Consider the following 16028-nt stretch of genomic DNA (forward strand, 5'->3'; position numbering starts at 1 on the left):
CCAACACCTTATTTTATTTCATTTCTAATTGTTAGTCGAAACATGCAACTGTATTGCTGTTATAGTGTTAATAAGCAGTATGAATGTGAGTGTGAATGTTGTCTATCTGTGTTGGCCCTGGGATGATGTGGCGACTTGTCCAGGGTGTACGCCGCCTTCCGCCCAATTGTAGCTGAAAGGCTCCAGCGACCCCGAAGAGAATAAGCGTTAGAAAAATGCCATCCATCCATTTCCTACCCTTATTCCCTTTTGGGGTTGCGAGGGGTGGGCGCTGGCGCCTATCTCAGCTACAATCGGGCGGAAGGCGGGGTACACCCTGGACAAGTCGCTATTTCATCGCAAGGCCAACACAGATAGACAGACAACATTCAGATACTAGGGCCAATTTAGTGTTGCCAATCAACCTATCCCCAGGTGCATGTCTTTGGAAGTGGGAGCCTGGAGTACCTGGTGGGAACCCACACATTCACAAAGAGAATATGCAAACTCCACACAGAAAGATTCTGAGCCTGGGATTGAACCCAGGACTGCAGGACCTTGGTATTTTGAGGCAGACGCACTAACCCCTCTTCCACCGTGAAAAATGGATAGATATTAATTGACTGGGCCAAATTTGGCCCACCACGTCATTTTAACTCTGCCCCTCCACGTCATTTAATGTGACCACATTTTATGTGATGCGCCATATGTATTGTGGCCCGCCACATCATTTTATTATAGACTGCTACTTCATTTTAAAGTAATCCGTCCCATGATTTTAAAGTGGCACGCCACATAATTCTAACGTGGCCCCCCACATCATTTAATGTGACCTGCCACATAATTTTAAGTGGTCCATCCATCCATGTTGTAACACTTGTCCTTTCAGGGTCGCGGTACGCCATATTATTGTATCGTGGCCCGCCACGTCATTTTATTGTAGACTGCTACTTAATTTTAAAGTAATCCTTCTCATAATTTTAAATTGGCACATCAATTTATGAAATACGCCATATTATTGTAGTTTGGCCCACTACATAATTTTATTTTAGACTGCTACTTCATTATAAATTAATCCGTTGCATAATTTTAAAGTGGCATGACACATACTTCTAATGTGAACCCCCCACGTAATTTAATGTGACCTGCCACATAATTTTATGTGGTACGCCATAGTATCGTATTGTGGCCCGCCACATCATTTTATTGTAGACTGTTACTTCATTTTAAAGTAATCTGTCCCATCATTTTAAAGTGGCACGCGACATAATTCACACACACACACATTTTTCATGTGACCTGCCACATAATTTTATGTGGTACCCAATAATATGGCTACCACATAAAATGATGTAATTTTATTGTCAACTACTACTTTATTTTAAAGTAATCCTTCCCATAAATTTAATGTGGCATGCCACATAATTCTAACGTGGTCCCCCACGTCATTTAACGTGACCTGCCACATCAATTTATGTAGTACGCAATGTTATTGTATCGTGGCCTGCCACGTCATTTTATTGTAGACTGCTACTCCATCCATCCATTGTCTACCACTCATTCCCTTTGGGGTCGCGGGGAGCGCTGGTGCCTATGAGCTACAATCGGGCAGAAGGCGGTGTACACCCTGGACAAGTCTCCACTTCATCGCAGGGCCAACCCAGATAGACAGACAACATTCACACTCACATTCACACACAAGTGTTGCCAATCAACCTATCCCCAGATGCATGTGGGGGGGCCCACATTAAAATTATGGAAAATGGAGTAGCAGTCAATTTTAAAGTAATCCGTCCAATTAGGGCTGGGCGATATTGACTTTTTTTAATATCGCGATATTTTTAGGCCATATCGCGATATAAGATATATATTACGATATTTTGCCTTGGCCTTGAATGAACACTTGATGCATATAATCACAGCAGTATGACATTAAAACATTCTTCTTCATACTGCATTCATATATGCTACTTTTAAACTTTCATGCAGCGAGGGAAATCACAACTCAGTCAATTGACCAAAAGTGTATTTATTAAAGTTATTAAAAAGTGGCACAAACATTCAAGTCATTTCCAAAACAAAAAGTGCAAGATTGTCAGAGACATTTTAAGTGTCAAATAAAAATGAGCTGCATAATAGGAAATCAAATAGTATTCGTCCTTCACTATGTGGTAGGTTACGACGAACATTATGAAATTCTCTTCATTCTCTAGTGAGTGACTTTTCAAAATGATGCTACATATTAGCAGTAATGCTACTTTTTAAAGCAACGCTTTTTCCCCACACTTGACAAATTACGGTTGTCTGTTCGACATATTCCCACTTGAAGTCGAAGCATCGCCAGACGATGGATACCCTGCTGTTTTTACCGAGAATTAAGTCTTCCTTCATTTGTTACCAGATCCGCACCTTCTTTCTCTCGTATTCCCACTCGTACAGCTATGTTAGCAGCTAACGTAGCCCAATCTGCTACCTCTCTGTTGGGCGAGGGCGTATACATATGTGACGTATGACGTGACAGTATGTGTCATATGTAAGAATGTGCGCCTGCTTGTCTGTGAGGAGAGAAAGGAAAGAGTGAGAAGAGCCTGAAGTGTAATGCCCGCAGCTAAAAGCAACTGCGTGAGAACGTATACTCGAATATTCCGATATAGTCATTTTCTATATCGCACAGAGACAACCACACGATATATCGATATATCGCCCAGCCCTACATGCAACTGTATTGTTATTATAGTACCAATAAGCAGTATGTTAATTGACTGGGCCAGATTTGGCCTGCCACGTCATTTAATGTGACCTACCACATCATTTTATGTGGTACTCCATATTATTTTCATTATCCATCCATCCATTTTACTACTGCTTATTCCTTTCAGGGTTGCGGGGGGCGCTGGAGCCTATCTCAGCTACAATTGGGCGTAATTATTCATTTTAAAGTTATCCGTCCCATCATTTTAAAGTGGCACACCACATAATTCTAATGTGGTCCCCCATGCCATTTTATTTGCTACATCCATCCATGTATCTACCACTTATCCCTTTCGGGGTCGCGGTACGCCATGTTATTGTATTTTGGCCCACCACATCATGTTATTGTCAACTGCTACTTCATTTTAAAGTAATCCTTCCCATAATTTTAATGTGGCATGCCACATAATTCTAATGTGGCCCCCCACGTCATTTAACGTGACCTGCCACATCAATTTATGTGGTACGCCATGTTATTTTTGCCTCACGCGGGCCGGACAGGGACACACAAAGGGCCGGATGTGGCCCTTGGGCTGCAGAATGGCCAGGTCTGATTTAGACAGTGATTGATACAGGTGGGTCAATGTATACCAATGTCAGATTGAAATTTGCTTTTGTGTCTTCACCGAATCAATTAAGGTATCACGCTTGATGACAGATGAGTGACAGAGTTGTAAAAAATATATCGTCGTTCACAGATCTGTGCAGCTACTTCTGTCCCAGGGTGCAATCCCTGATGCTGTGGGAACTAATGGGGTAGCTGCAATACATTTGGCCGTGGGCAAAGAGACTGAAAAGAACTTGCGATGCTTGAAACTGCTCCTGCAACATGGAGCTGACCCAAATGTTAGGTAAGTGACACACACACACACAATTCTGTGATATGGTTTCTGTCATATTAGAGCATACACAACATGTCTGCCATTGGATGATATTCTGTAGTTAATTATTCGGGATGTACTGATGCATCAGCCATCGGTTGGTATCGTATATGCGATCGTCACTGCGAGTAATGAATTTGAATGCCAATCACAAACACAAATCATCTCTGACTGACACTGTACTTATTTAAAAACCCCCCGGCTGATGTGCGGCTAGCAGTTAGTTATGTGTCTCCATACACTGTGTGGCACGGCTCCCCTGAACTAATAATAATCACCTCCGTTTTGGCAAATAAACTGCATTTATAAGTATCTTTAGTATCATTATCAAGTAAAGCTAAACATGTTACACACCAAGAGCAATTCAGGAGGAGTAGGAATGATAAAAGTGACGCTAACAGCTAAGTTGGCTTGAAACAACACCAATAAATAATTGCTTGATTAAGTTTAAGAAGTGTAGATGGAATTAGGGCTCGGCGATATATCGATATACTCGATATATCGTGGGTTTGTCTCTGTGCGATATAGAAAATGACTATCATGATATTCGAGTACATGTTCTCACACAGTTGCTTTTGGCTGCGGGCATTACACTACAGGCGTTTCTCCCTCTTTCTTGTCTATCCTTCTCGCAGAGACATAAACAAGTGCACATTCTTACATACGTCACGCGTGCAACGTCACACGCTCTCCCCGAGCAGAGAGGTAGCTACATGGGTAAAATTAGCTGTGATGCTAACGGTGCGTTGCGAGTGGTAATACGAGAGAAAGAAGGTGCGAATCTGGTAACTAATGGAGGAAGAATTAATTCCCAAGAAAAACAGCACAGAGTGCATTGTCTGGCGTTGGTTTGGCTTGAAGCGGGAATATGTTGAACAATTATGCGGCAAAAGCGTTGCTACAAAAAGTAGCAGCACTGCTAATTTGTAGCATCATTTGAAAAGTCGCCCGCTAGAGAATGAAGAGTGCTTGAAACTGCATGTCAACATCTCCGTTTGGTGCCACACCAACAAAATGCCGAAGCAACAATTTCCAGATCAACACCGTATGAAAAAAAAACAGGAGATAACGTCGGCAGGAACATACCACAGAACAATGGGCATATACCATTTAATTTCCTATTATGCAGCTAATTTTTTTTTGGACACTTATTGAAATATCTTGTGTGACATGCACAAAAGTGCACTTTGTTTTAACTATTGTAGTGCCGTTCTGTATAAAACGTCCACTTTAATTTAGTGTTGTTTTGATACGTCATCTTAGTGACATCATTTACAAAAGTGCACTAATAGCTTGTTTTAAAATGTCTCTGACAATCTTGCACTTTCTGTTTTGGAAATGACGTGAATGTTTGTGCCACTGCTTAATAACTGTTTAAATATAGTTTTGCTAAATTGACATAATTGTGCTTTCCCTCGCTGCATGAAAAGTTTAAAATGCGCATATATTAATGCAGTATGAAGAAGAATGTTTTAATGTAGACACATAGAATCATCATACTGGTGTGATTATATGTATCAAGGGTTCATCCTAGGCTAAGGCAAAATATCGTAATGATATCGTGTATCGTGACATTGCCCAAAAATATTGACATATTAATAAAAGGCCATATCGTCCAGCCCTAGATGGAACTGTGTTAAAGCAGAAAGTAAGCAGCTATTAACAGGAAATTAAAATCGAGAATAAAAAAGAGTGGAGAAAGAATAATATAAGAATGGTTGGTGTGTCAGCATTGTCGCAGTCAGTAGTAGTAAGAAAAGGGCGAATCAACCTATAACTCGGTGGTGGTCAATACCAAGAGTAGTATCAGTTATGGCTGATACTAGCGTGATTACATCGACGTTATTTTCTCAAAATAATCTTAGTAGGCGCTAGTAATCAAATGCAGTACCTGGATGTAGGAGGACTTTGAAGGCAAATGCCAATGGTTTAAATAGCTAGTTTTTGCTTTATTCGCTGTAGTTATTTTGTACTATTTATTGATTAGGGATATGAACCTCATAGGATGTAACACGTTTGTAGATACTGCGGTATTACTGTCTGAAAATCTTCTCAATAATGCCGTGATGTGTGACGTTATCAAATGAAAATTTAGTGTGTAGGTACTTCCATCCATCCATTTTATATTGCTTGTCACTTTCGGAGTAGCAAGAGGAGCTGCAGCCTATCTCAGCTGCATTTGGGCGGAAGGCTGGTTACACATTGGACAAGTCGCTACCTCATCGCACAACTTTCTGAAAGTTAAAGTTGAGCGACACAGTGGATGTTCTTGCACAGTTCTTTGCACTTAAAAATACTTGTTTGTTGTAATAAATATGATTTAAACAGTCTTTTTTTGGACATATACTACAATAATATTGTAATGCGGCATTAATACCCTGATAATATTGTACCGTGGGTTTTTGATATCTTTACATCTTTAGAATCTCACGATTCAATTTGAGTGCGATTGGGTGATGATTAAATTTAGAAGAAATTCTGTTTATTACAATTTTCAATTCAAACTGTTACTCGCAATATATTATTTAGTATAAAAATTATATTAAAACATTTACAAACTTTCAGTGAGTAAGCGCAGGGATTGCCTGAAAACTTACTTTAAAAATGTGATTCTTACAATTGTTTGATCAAAACGAAGTAAACTTATGTTATGTTACGGAATAAAGAACTTTTGTATTTTAAATGTTGTGGTATTGTAAAATGTCACAAATAAATAGGAACATTTACGACTAATACATATGATCGGTATTGGTATGAACTTATCTCTCTCATGGATGATTGGTATTGTAATTGGCAGCATAAAACCCGATCGGAACAGCACTGTTAATTATAGTTCCTGCCATTATTTTACCACCATCTTTAATTGCTGAATATAATACTTGTTTTCTTTTGTCAGTGTCTGAACAGCCCATAATAAAGTGTCCAATGTCATTTGGAAATGTGTTAAACCACAGCGTTTAAGAAAATTTAAGAAAAGTGATTTAAGTAGTTTTTTCTGTTTTTTTCATAGATCATCAGATGGCCTAACTCCCATTCACATTGCTGCGCTTTGGGGATGTTATCAAAACCTGAAGCTGCTCTTAACAAATGGTGGGAACCCCAACATAAAAGACAACGTAAGCAGCTTTGCCTATAAGTTGACCAGCACACAGAATGTACAGAGAATTCAGCCAAAACACTTTTTCATTCATGCAGGAAGGAAATACAGCAGTGATGCTTGCAGAGCTAGAGGACAATACAAAATGTGCTCAGCTTCTACAGGATTACCTGCCCAGTTCTGCAAGCACAGAAGAGGAGGACTTGCCTCACTTCAAGTATTGTAAGTTTTGGAAAGTGATAGCTGGAAAATACCATTACCGTTCAAATGTTGTCCACAACTACATTACAATCCATAGAGAGCTTGCATCGTGTTTTTTGTACAGACTAACAATATAACAAAATGTCATACTACCATTATTGTGACCAACATTATTATGGGTATCATTATTATAGCGGTATGGTTAAATGTTAAGTGCTTAAATGGTACTTATACACACACTGAAATCTTTAGATATTTTTAAATAACTAAAATAAACAAACCCACTGTTAGAAAACCCATTGTTTTGCATGTTTTGTGTTTGTAATACTTCACTGATAAGAGTGAAGTATTATTATCCTCTTGAATACACCGTCAAAACACTTCTGAATCATATTCCTCCGAGTTCATATCAGTCTCTGTCTTAAAAGAGCACAACTTGTAGTTTCAATGTACACAATTGAATAGCTTAGTTACTCAGACAGAAATGTGTTTATACAAGTTTAGATTGGGCTATCTTGTTTATTAATGGGGAAGTACGTTGATGTATCTTGTATTCATGTTAGCGTATAAGCTAGCAAGTCCATCCGTTAGTTTATCAAATTGCGGCTATCAATCTTGGATTTCCCCAAAATTTGAATTAAAAACGGTAAAACTAACCGTTGAGAGTTCTACTGCGGTTACAATTAATACTTTTCATCGTTACATCCTTAGTACAGACAATAGGTGAAACTGCATCTTTGCAAGATACATGGATTTAGCATATAGCTGTATACTATTTGTCACACTATTATTTATTTGTTTTACAGTAGCCAATTTCAGCTGTAATCAACTTACAGGTTCCAGATCAGGGTACATATTAGATTAACGAGTTAGACAATACATCATAAACAATTGCACCTTCAAGTGCATGGAATACAGTACGCAAGTATGAGCATGTATGAACATTTGATCAGATAAGTTATAACCAAATCTCCCCAGAGCCCTACTGTGTTAGTCATTGTCATCCTCTTATCTCCTTGTAGCCTTATACTCCGACAACACAGACACGTCTGGCTATCCTGAGTCCGACTACAGCTTCGGTTCCTACTCCTCGATGATAAGTGACCTTGGTGAAGCTCCTTTAAGCAGCACAAGGCGGTCATCATTTTTCAAACTTTCCAACTTAAATGGGAGGCCAAATTGCAAAGGAATTCTGCATAACAGACCCTCTGATGTGTACACAGAAAAGAAACCTAATCCACATTGGAACACTTCCTTACACTGGTCATCTGAAGGTGCCTCTTTATTATCCAGTACTCGAATGTCCGCAATAGGAGCCACTGCACCAGACCCTAAGGATAACAATGTGTTTGCTACTGATGTGTTCCCTCCTCAGGAAAATATACCCACCGCTATAACTGATGGACCCAGTTCTCCCACCCAGCGCTATGCTCTCCCTGCATTTCTATCCAGACGAGCGAGTCGAAAGAGCGTTAGCTTCTGTAATGTCGATGAGTATTTTCCGGTTTTTAGTCCTGAATCTCCAAAACAAACACGAGCTGTCAATGATACCCAGGCTGAAGGCTATCTATCCTTTGACCTGTCAGAGAACTCTGACTTCCTCTACTCAGAGCATTTCGCTACTGTTTTGCACAAGCTGGGCGTGGATGTCACCTCGCCAGATCATGTGTATGTTTTCTGCAGGGAGAGTAGTGAAAGCACAGATGAGGCTTTAGAGAAAACAGTCATCAGTCCTTGTACTTTGGATGACAATAATTGTGAAAAGGTTTTAGAGGATACAAAGGCACCTCAAGAGAACATACCAGAAAAGCCAGCACAATGCAGTGGGTCTGGCAGTAGCAGTGGCAGTAATTACAGTAGTTGTGAAAGTGACCATTACACCAGCGCACTGGATGTTTCCGCTCACCCCAAACTATTGTCTGTATCTGAGAAAACTGCCGCAGAAGTTCCAGAAGCTCAAAGTGAATGTCCAGTTGATGTTTGTAAGATTGATACCTTGGGCTTGGAGGGTTATCTTCATCCAAGCCCTGTTGTTTTAAAGGCTTGCGCTGATCCTGGAGTAATTACTTTAAGTAAAGACGATCAGCCATTGAAAAACAGTAAATGTGATTCCATTGAAGCCGAAGAACTTCCTTTTATTTCAAGTCCATTTGTAACAGGCAGGACACGATCAAGGCAGAGTCGTTGCTCACTAAGAACAAGCAGCAACACAGAAAGCCTCTGTACATCTTCCCTGTTTGATGAGACTCTCCCTAGACCGTTGCGAACACAACGCCTGACTCCCAGATCTCAGAATAGTAACAACTCCTATAATTCACCCCGGGTTCCATGCTACACTTCAAATAATTTGGATAGTAGCACCGGACAAGGGTCTGTACCTGGAGACTACCCTAACAATCAGTTCAGTACCCTGAACGCTTGTGTGAGCTCGAGCCAAGCTGATACTCTCATCCTCACAAACAGAGACAGCGACACAGTTGATCGATCACAGACTTTCTGTGACACTGTTATCTTGGAAGAAGAATACGACTCCTCAATGGATTCCTATGAAAGAAACCTAGCAGAGGTTATTCAGGCCATTCATCAGCAAAAGCTAGGACTTTGCGAAAGCAGGAATTTTTTGACTGATGATGTGACAAATTCAGATGACACAACAAAGAAAGCAAATGGAGCCCGTGATGAAGGCTGCCAACAAAATAAAAATGTTTGGATCACAGAGGATGCTAATTCTCTCCCAGATTCTGTCTCATCTTCATCAAGTTCAAGCTATTTTTCCCCAAGGAGGTCCAGGCAAGACTCAGATCTCCCGTGCACTTCAGGCACCGGATGCACTCCCAGGTACAGCATGAGCCGGCTATCAACTAACCGCCAGTCAGAGCACCTGGCCAACCTATCCTACACCCCTGGAGGGCGCCCACATATTGACGATGTTGACAAACCAGTGGAGTACCTCTACACTGATACAGAACAGGGCCACAAACTGATCGAGACCCACATTCCGCCTACAGCCAACACCTCACTCAGTTCAAGCATGAGCACCACAAGCAGTGAGGAGACTATCCTCTATGACTGGCGCTCTATGCAGTCCAACAACAATGAGGGTAAGGAGAACCAGGAACCACAGAAGCAACCCCAAAACAAGAAAACCAGTGAGTCTGTGGGCAGAGTGTTTCAGGAAACCGAAGGGATGACAGATAAGGAACTGAGGCGTAAGCTTATTGAGTTTGGAGAGAGTCCGGGCCCCATTAGTCGTCGAACCAGGCCAGTCTATATTCGAAGGCTGTGCTGCCTGCTGCAAGACTCACATTACAAACCATCACAGTACCAAGATCAAGTGGAACAACCCCAAACAGGTATCAATATTTCAAGTCAATTGTAAAATTATCTAATATATTGTTGCTTCCATCACTTGCCATTAAATACCATTTTATTTTTCTGTTTATTGCCATTAGCACATTTCGGTTATAGCCCAGAACTTAATTTGGGACTGAAGACTTTCAAGATGCCCGTCTGCCAGGACGACGAGCAGGCTTTGTGCAAACAGTTTGACCAACCTAATCCGAACAGAAAGTGGAGAGAAGGCTTCATCAAGTCCAGCTTCAACTACCTGCTGCTCGACCCAAGGTGCCATCCTTCACCTTCCAAGAAGAACAAATACAGTAGAGACTTGCTGCACTTTTAACTTGCACTCTTATGACACTTGATAAAGTACACCTGCACATTATGATCATATTATTTGCAAAGATAACAAGAAGTACATGGTTGTCCATTGTCAAAACTGATGACTATTGCAGCTCTCCATTGCTACTTCCATGCCTGATTAAAGGGTTTCGTCAGAATGCGTATTTGGTGGGAAAAGAACTAAGCCCTGGATATGCCAATTTGGTCCACCGATTTGTTTTGTTAGGCTCGCCAAAAGAGTGGCTTCACAGATATAATACATACTCATATTAACCTCTTTCACGCTCACACAATCAATGATTGAAAGGCCAACTAGTTGTAATCTATTGAAAGTGATGGTCTCCATTACCCTATATACTGTATGGAGTTAAACTCCTAAATTATGGTGCTGCTGTACACTTAAAATCACTGTTCCCAAGGCCTTTTGGCACATTTTCACTTTGACCTTTGAAGGCAAAAAGTCTGGGCAGCCCTGAACTAAGTCAAACAAATCTTGTTAGTGACTCCATGTGTCGTCCTCTGATGAAGCCGAACACAACCACCATTATTTTGTAGAAAGATGAGTTTTTGCATAGTACTTGTTTTAGACCTCGTTCAATTATCCAAGTTTACCCAATAAAGTGTCCAGCGAGTGTAGCTCAACAAACATTTACATTTTGGTTTGCATCCTTAAAAGCTGCTATTCCTGGAATACTTTGGTCATTATCTCTAAATATGTATTTTCTCTGCATCCTTTTGTCTTAGAGTGACAAACAACCTTCCATTTCGGAGTCAAACTATGACTCCACAGGAGTGCTTCCAGGCATTTGTCCATGCTATTTTTTACGTGGGCAAAGGAAAACGCTCCCGCCCCTACAGCCATCTTTATGAGGCTTTGGAATACTACAAAGGCGATAAGACTTCGAAGGTAACAAGTTGGTGTGCATGCATCATAAAATGTGTTTTGAAGTTATTGATTAGACACGTGCTCGATTTAGGAAGTGTCAAATAATTTCATTTATGTTATTATAATACAATAAATAAAACAATGACCCTCTCTGTCATCTTTGTTACAGAAACTGTGCCCCAAAGTTCAGCAAATCCTTCAAGTATGGAACGCCGATCAGGGAGTCATCTCTCTGCATTGTTTCCAGAATGTCATTCCGGTGGAGGCTTATACAAGAGAGGCCTGCATGGTAGAGGCCATCGGTGAGTGAAAGGAAAACAACTGATCCTGTCCTGATTTTATCGAGTGACATCATTAAAAGTCAGAACATTTGATGAAACATTTTTGTTTCATGATTAGGCCTGGGCCGATAAGTCGAATAATTAAATCATGCAGGTGTCGATAAATAATCATGTCCGTCTGTGTGTTTGTTTTCTGTGTTTCTCACTTTCAAACCAGGTGCAATAGGTTTTACTCGGTGCATTGCTCTCTACATGAGCGTGATCGTTCAATAGCAGAATTAAACGAAGGGAGTGAATCCTCTTGTCTGTCTTCTACAATCTTTGTCTCTGTGAGTGCAGCCGCGCGGGACTACTAGCTTCCAACAGCAACAGAGCCTTTCAAGTCACGACTCGCTAGTGAAAAACAGCACAATAAAAAAAAAAAAATCACCCGACACTGTTTTTACAAATGGGGAAGATGGAAGATGTTTAATATTTATTAAAGTTCAGTTTCTGACAGAAATTGAGTCATTATTATTTTGTATTGCTTTTTTCTGAATAATACAAATAAAACTTTTTGACCTTCCAATTACTGTAATAAAAACAAACAAAACAATTGCAAATAAAATAGGAATTATAAATAAAAATATACTGTTCAATTGTATATTTATTTTATTATTATATATATTTTTTTACATTAGTGCTTAAATTGGTCTCAAAATAATATTGCTTATTTGCAATTTGTGTTGGCCTTGTGATGAGGTGGCGACTTCTCCAGGGTGTATCCCGCCTTCCGCTTCAGCTGAGATAGGCTCCAGCATCCCCACGACCCCAAAAGGGACAAGCGGTAGAAAATGGATGGATGCAATATTTTGTGTAACAATATATTGTCCAGCAAAATCTGATATCGGCTCAGGTCTAATTTTGATATCACTGTAACTTGCAGAGGTTGCTGTTACGTCATATGCAAGGCCAAACTGGCAAAGTTCAAGCCCTGATCAGAATTTGATTTTGAAGCAATTACATTACCAAATTGTTTTACATCTATTTTACTTGCGTGAACAGAGTTTCACACTTTTTTAACTCTAATTTGATGCAGATTTTGTACTAAAATATATATTTGAAAATAAATTATAGTAACACAGTATAGTCAGTTTGTTTACCAGCTCAGCACTAACACTGCCCCATTGGGTACAATGAAGCTGTGGGGGAATTTATTGTCATCATTTTTCTATTATTCAAGGATGGAGCAGAAAGGGGTTTGGAAAACCCCATCAAGCAGTTTGTTACCAAGACCAGCCTGTTAACAACCTTCTCTCCATTCATGACAGGGTTAAAGATGCTCACCAATCAGAAGCGCGGAGACTTCTACGGAGTGGTATCAAACTGGCAGTTGAAGAGAAAGCGTGAGCTGGGCGTCCACCTGCTATACAGAGCCATGCAGATATTTCTGGCTGAAGGTGAGAGACAGCTCCGACCAGCAGACATCCGACAATAAAAAAAAATACCTGAAGCTGAAATGTAATCAGAATTTGACACAGACTTTGATCCTGATGATCACAAGGACATGTGGACATTCATTTTTTAAATTTCCTTTGGCTTTGTTTTTTTTATAAATTCTAAAATGATGTATGAATAATGTATTTACTCATTAATTACAGTCCTGTGGAAAACTACTTCAAGATATCCTCCAATGGGATAGTTTTATTCCTTAGTACTGCCTTTTTATATTGTAATGTATTTGTAGCTTTTTCAGGCAGGTTAGTCAAGCCCTGCTTAAGTAGTGTAATTGTAGTATGTATGCAGTTCTCCGCTTTGTAAATCTCAATCATGCAAGCAGACGTATATACTGTAACTTTGGTTCCACTCCCACAATTAGCCACATATGATAAGCACTAGTATTAGCAATTGCTTTTTAGGAGTTTTCACTATTTATGTATCATGGATAACACATTGAAACAATTCAAGAGCAGATGTCATCAGCTAATATTGACGCAACATTAATTAATTACATAGAACACACATTGCTAAGGATTTAAAGCCAGGAAAATTTTATGTTTTGATCAAAGTACAATATAATTATTAGTGATGGTTCAATTGATACAGTGGTTTTCGTCTCTATCAACAACAATGGAAGTAAAAAAAAATAATAAAAAAAAGTGTGGGATAATTTTGATCTTATATTGCCAAAAAAGGTAGATGATTTTTTTTTTTTTCCGTTTACCTTTTGGCTCATTGACCAGAGTTGTGCCTTTCGTATTCCTTTTTGCGCAGCTATTCGTTTTGGAAAAAACAAAAACAATATTTGCTAACTCTTAAATTGATTTACAGGTCAGGTTTGAGCATTATGAAACACTAACATAGTATCAGTGTAGTGTCAATACAGCTGATACTGATGCATTGTTTACCCATCACTAGTAATTATTGACTGACCGCAATATTGACATTAGACAGTATTCAAACAAATGTAAGGGATCCTTAGTTTTGTTTCATCATGTTTCATAATTTAAGTATTCTTCAAAAGTGAATCCAATACAATTTGTATATTGAAAAGTAGAGCTTTGTTTATAAGAGGCTAGCTGCTATGTAGCATTAGATTTAATGATTGTTTTTTTTAAATGGTAAAATGTTTACATGGTTTGACTTTGTGTTTTCTATTTTATTTTTTCTTTCAAAAAATCAGGTAAGCGCCTACTAAAATAAACATGATCAGGTTTGTATAACTGGATGTATTACACTGTGTAATTATGGTATGAATTTATTTGTAGACAATAGTATGGTGTGGTATAGAATATTTGTTTCAGACATGCTTATTGATAAGTTAAATTAGGGAAAATCACATGGTTACATTTGCACTATTAAACATGTCTGAGAAGGAGTAGGAACAAGCAGATCTTATTTAATCCTACCCCTTCTCTATGTATTTTTACGATAATTCATCTACACCATAATTGATACATTGTGTTTCAATTACTGGAAATGTTTATATGGTGTAATCAAAAAGACAAATGATTTCTCACTGCTACATCATTTTTTAGAATTAGTCAAACTATTTTCTTTGTCTATGTTTATGAATTGTACTTTTTTTGTTTTTGTTGTTTAACCTGCTATCCTTTAATTTGTATAAAGAAGAAAAAAACAAGGCCAGACTTGAATGAGTCATTTACTTGCTTGTGCTGTGTATTGTGTCCCCCTTGTGGCCAAACCAAGTTACTTCGTTTTGCTTTTATCAACTCCAGTATCATCATTTTCATGATTTATATAAAATGAAATGATTCACATTGATCACACATTTTATGTAATTTTCCCAATAAAACTTTTGCCTAGATTGGCTTCTCACCTGCATTAAGTATTTACCCTGCTATACCAAATGCACACATTATACTAAATCACATTTTAATAGTGTTATTTAGATCTAGTTTTGCTGTAATTATGATTTTTCCCCACAATCTGTACCTGCATCACATGTTTTATTTTTTAACTCGAGAGATGACTTTACTTGATAAACTGTACACAAATGATCTGGAATAAAATGTTTTTAATCAAGCTTTTACGGTAGACTTAGTAAAACATGTCAATGGTGTGTAAAATTGAAAACAATAATTAGTAGTTTTCTTTTGAAGTGAAACTCTTTATGCAGACATAAAAAGATCACACTAAATAAAACTGGTTTTAAAACCGCAATGGTTATGTTAAAGCGTTTCATTTATAATTTGTTGACTGTTTACATGCCAACTTAATAATTGTATTGACATTTTATGCTAAATGTATTATTTCAATTAGTCATAACTAACACAATTTTCCTCTAATATTTTTGTGATGTCGTGCAGATTATTAATGCATGTAATAGAACATTGCAAACATATTTAAATAATTAATGTATAATTTCATTTACCCAAATGCTTATGTATTCCATTCAAGTCATTGCTTCATTATGAAAAAAAAAAAAAGCAGTTGAGACGTCAAATGTTGAGAAAATTTAATAAATACAAACAGCATTGCAACAAACAATACATATGAAGAAAAACTGTTCATGTCCAGCATACAGTATATATTTTTTTAACAATCTTGTGGGATAAAAACTGAATTAATGCATATTTTATAGTACAATATATTTACATGCTTTTTCTTGAGGTAATACTTGCAACTACATCTTATACTGTAAGTAAATGTAATTTTCTTTCAAAGGACCAACTATCTGCCTATCTTCTTCATATATATATACATATATACTTTTTGTATCCCCCACCCCAACATAACCCTCCAGCGTAGCCATCGTGATCGAGATGCAA

At 38.5% G+C, this 16028-nt stretch overlaps 1 protein-coding gene across 2 annotated transcripts in view; it reads left to right on the forward strand.

Moving 5' to 3' along the window:
• ankle1 (ankyrin repeat and LEM domain containing 1) overlaps window positions 1-15420 on the forward strand; it is a 16124-nt gene extending 704 nt beyond the window's left edge. Inside the window, exons 2-9 of one of the 2 annotated variants that reach the window (XM_061883316.1) lie at window positions 3429-3581; window positions 6622-6727; window positions 6807-6930; window positions 7932-10262; window positions 10362-10533; window positions 11335-11497; window positions 11646-11778; window positions 13068-15420. In XM_061883316.1, coding sequence (XP_061739300.1) covers window positions 3429-3581; window positions 6622-6727; window positions 6807-6930; window positions 7932-10262; window positions 10362-10533; window positions 11335-11497; window positions 11646-11778; window positions 13068-13234 — 3349 coding nt within the window. In that variant the 3' untranslated portion in view covers window positions 13235-15420. The remainder of the gene's footprint in view (window positions 1-3428; window positions 3582-6621; window positions 6728-6806; window positions 6931-7931; window positions 10263-10361; window positions 10534-11334; window positions 11498-11645; window positions 11779-13067) is intronic. The other variant, XM_061883317.1, reaches the window with a different exon arrangement.
• Window positions 15421-16028: the final 608 nt, after the last annotated feature.

The sequence above is a fragment of the Nerophis ophidion genome, linkage group LG22, assembly GCF_033978795.1.
Source record: "Nerophis ophidion isolate RoL-2023_Sa linkage group LG22, RoL_Noph_v1.0, whole genome shotgun sequence".
Lineage (NCBI taxonomy): Eukaryota > Metazoa > Chordata > Actinopteri > Syngnathiformes > Syngnathidae > Nerophis > Nerophis ophidion.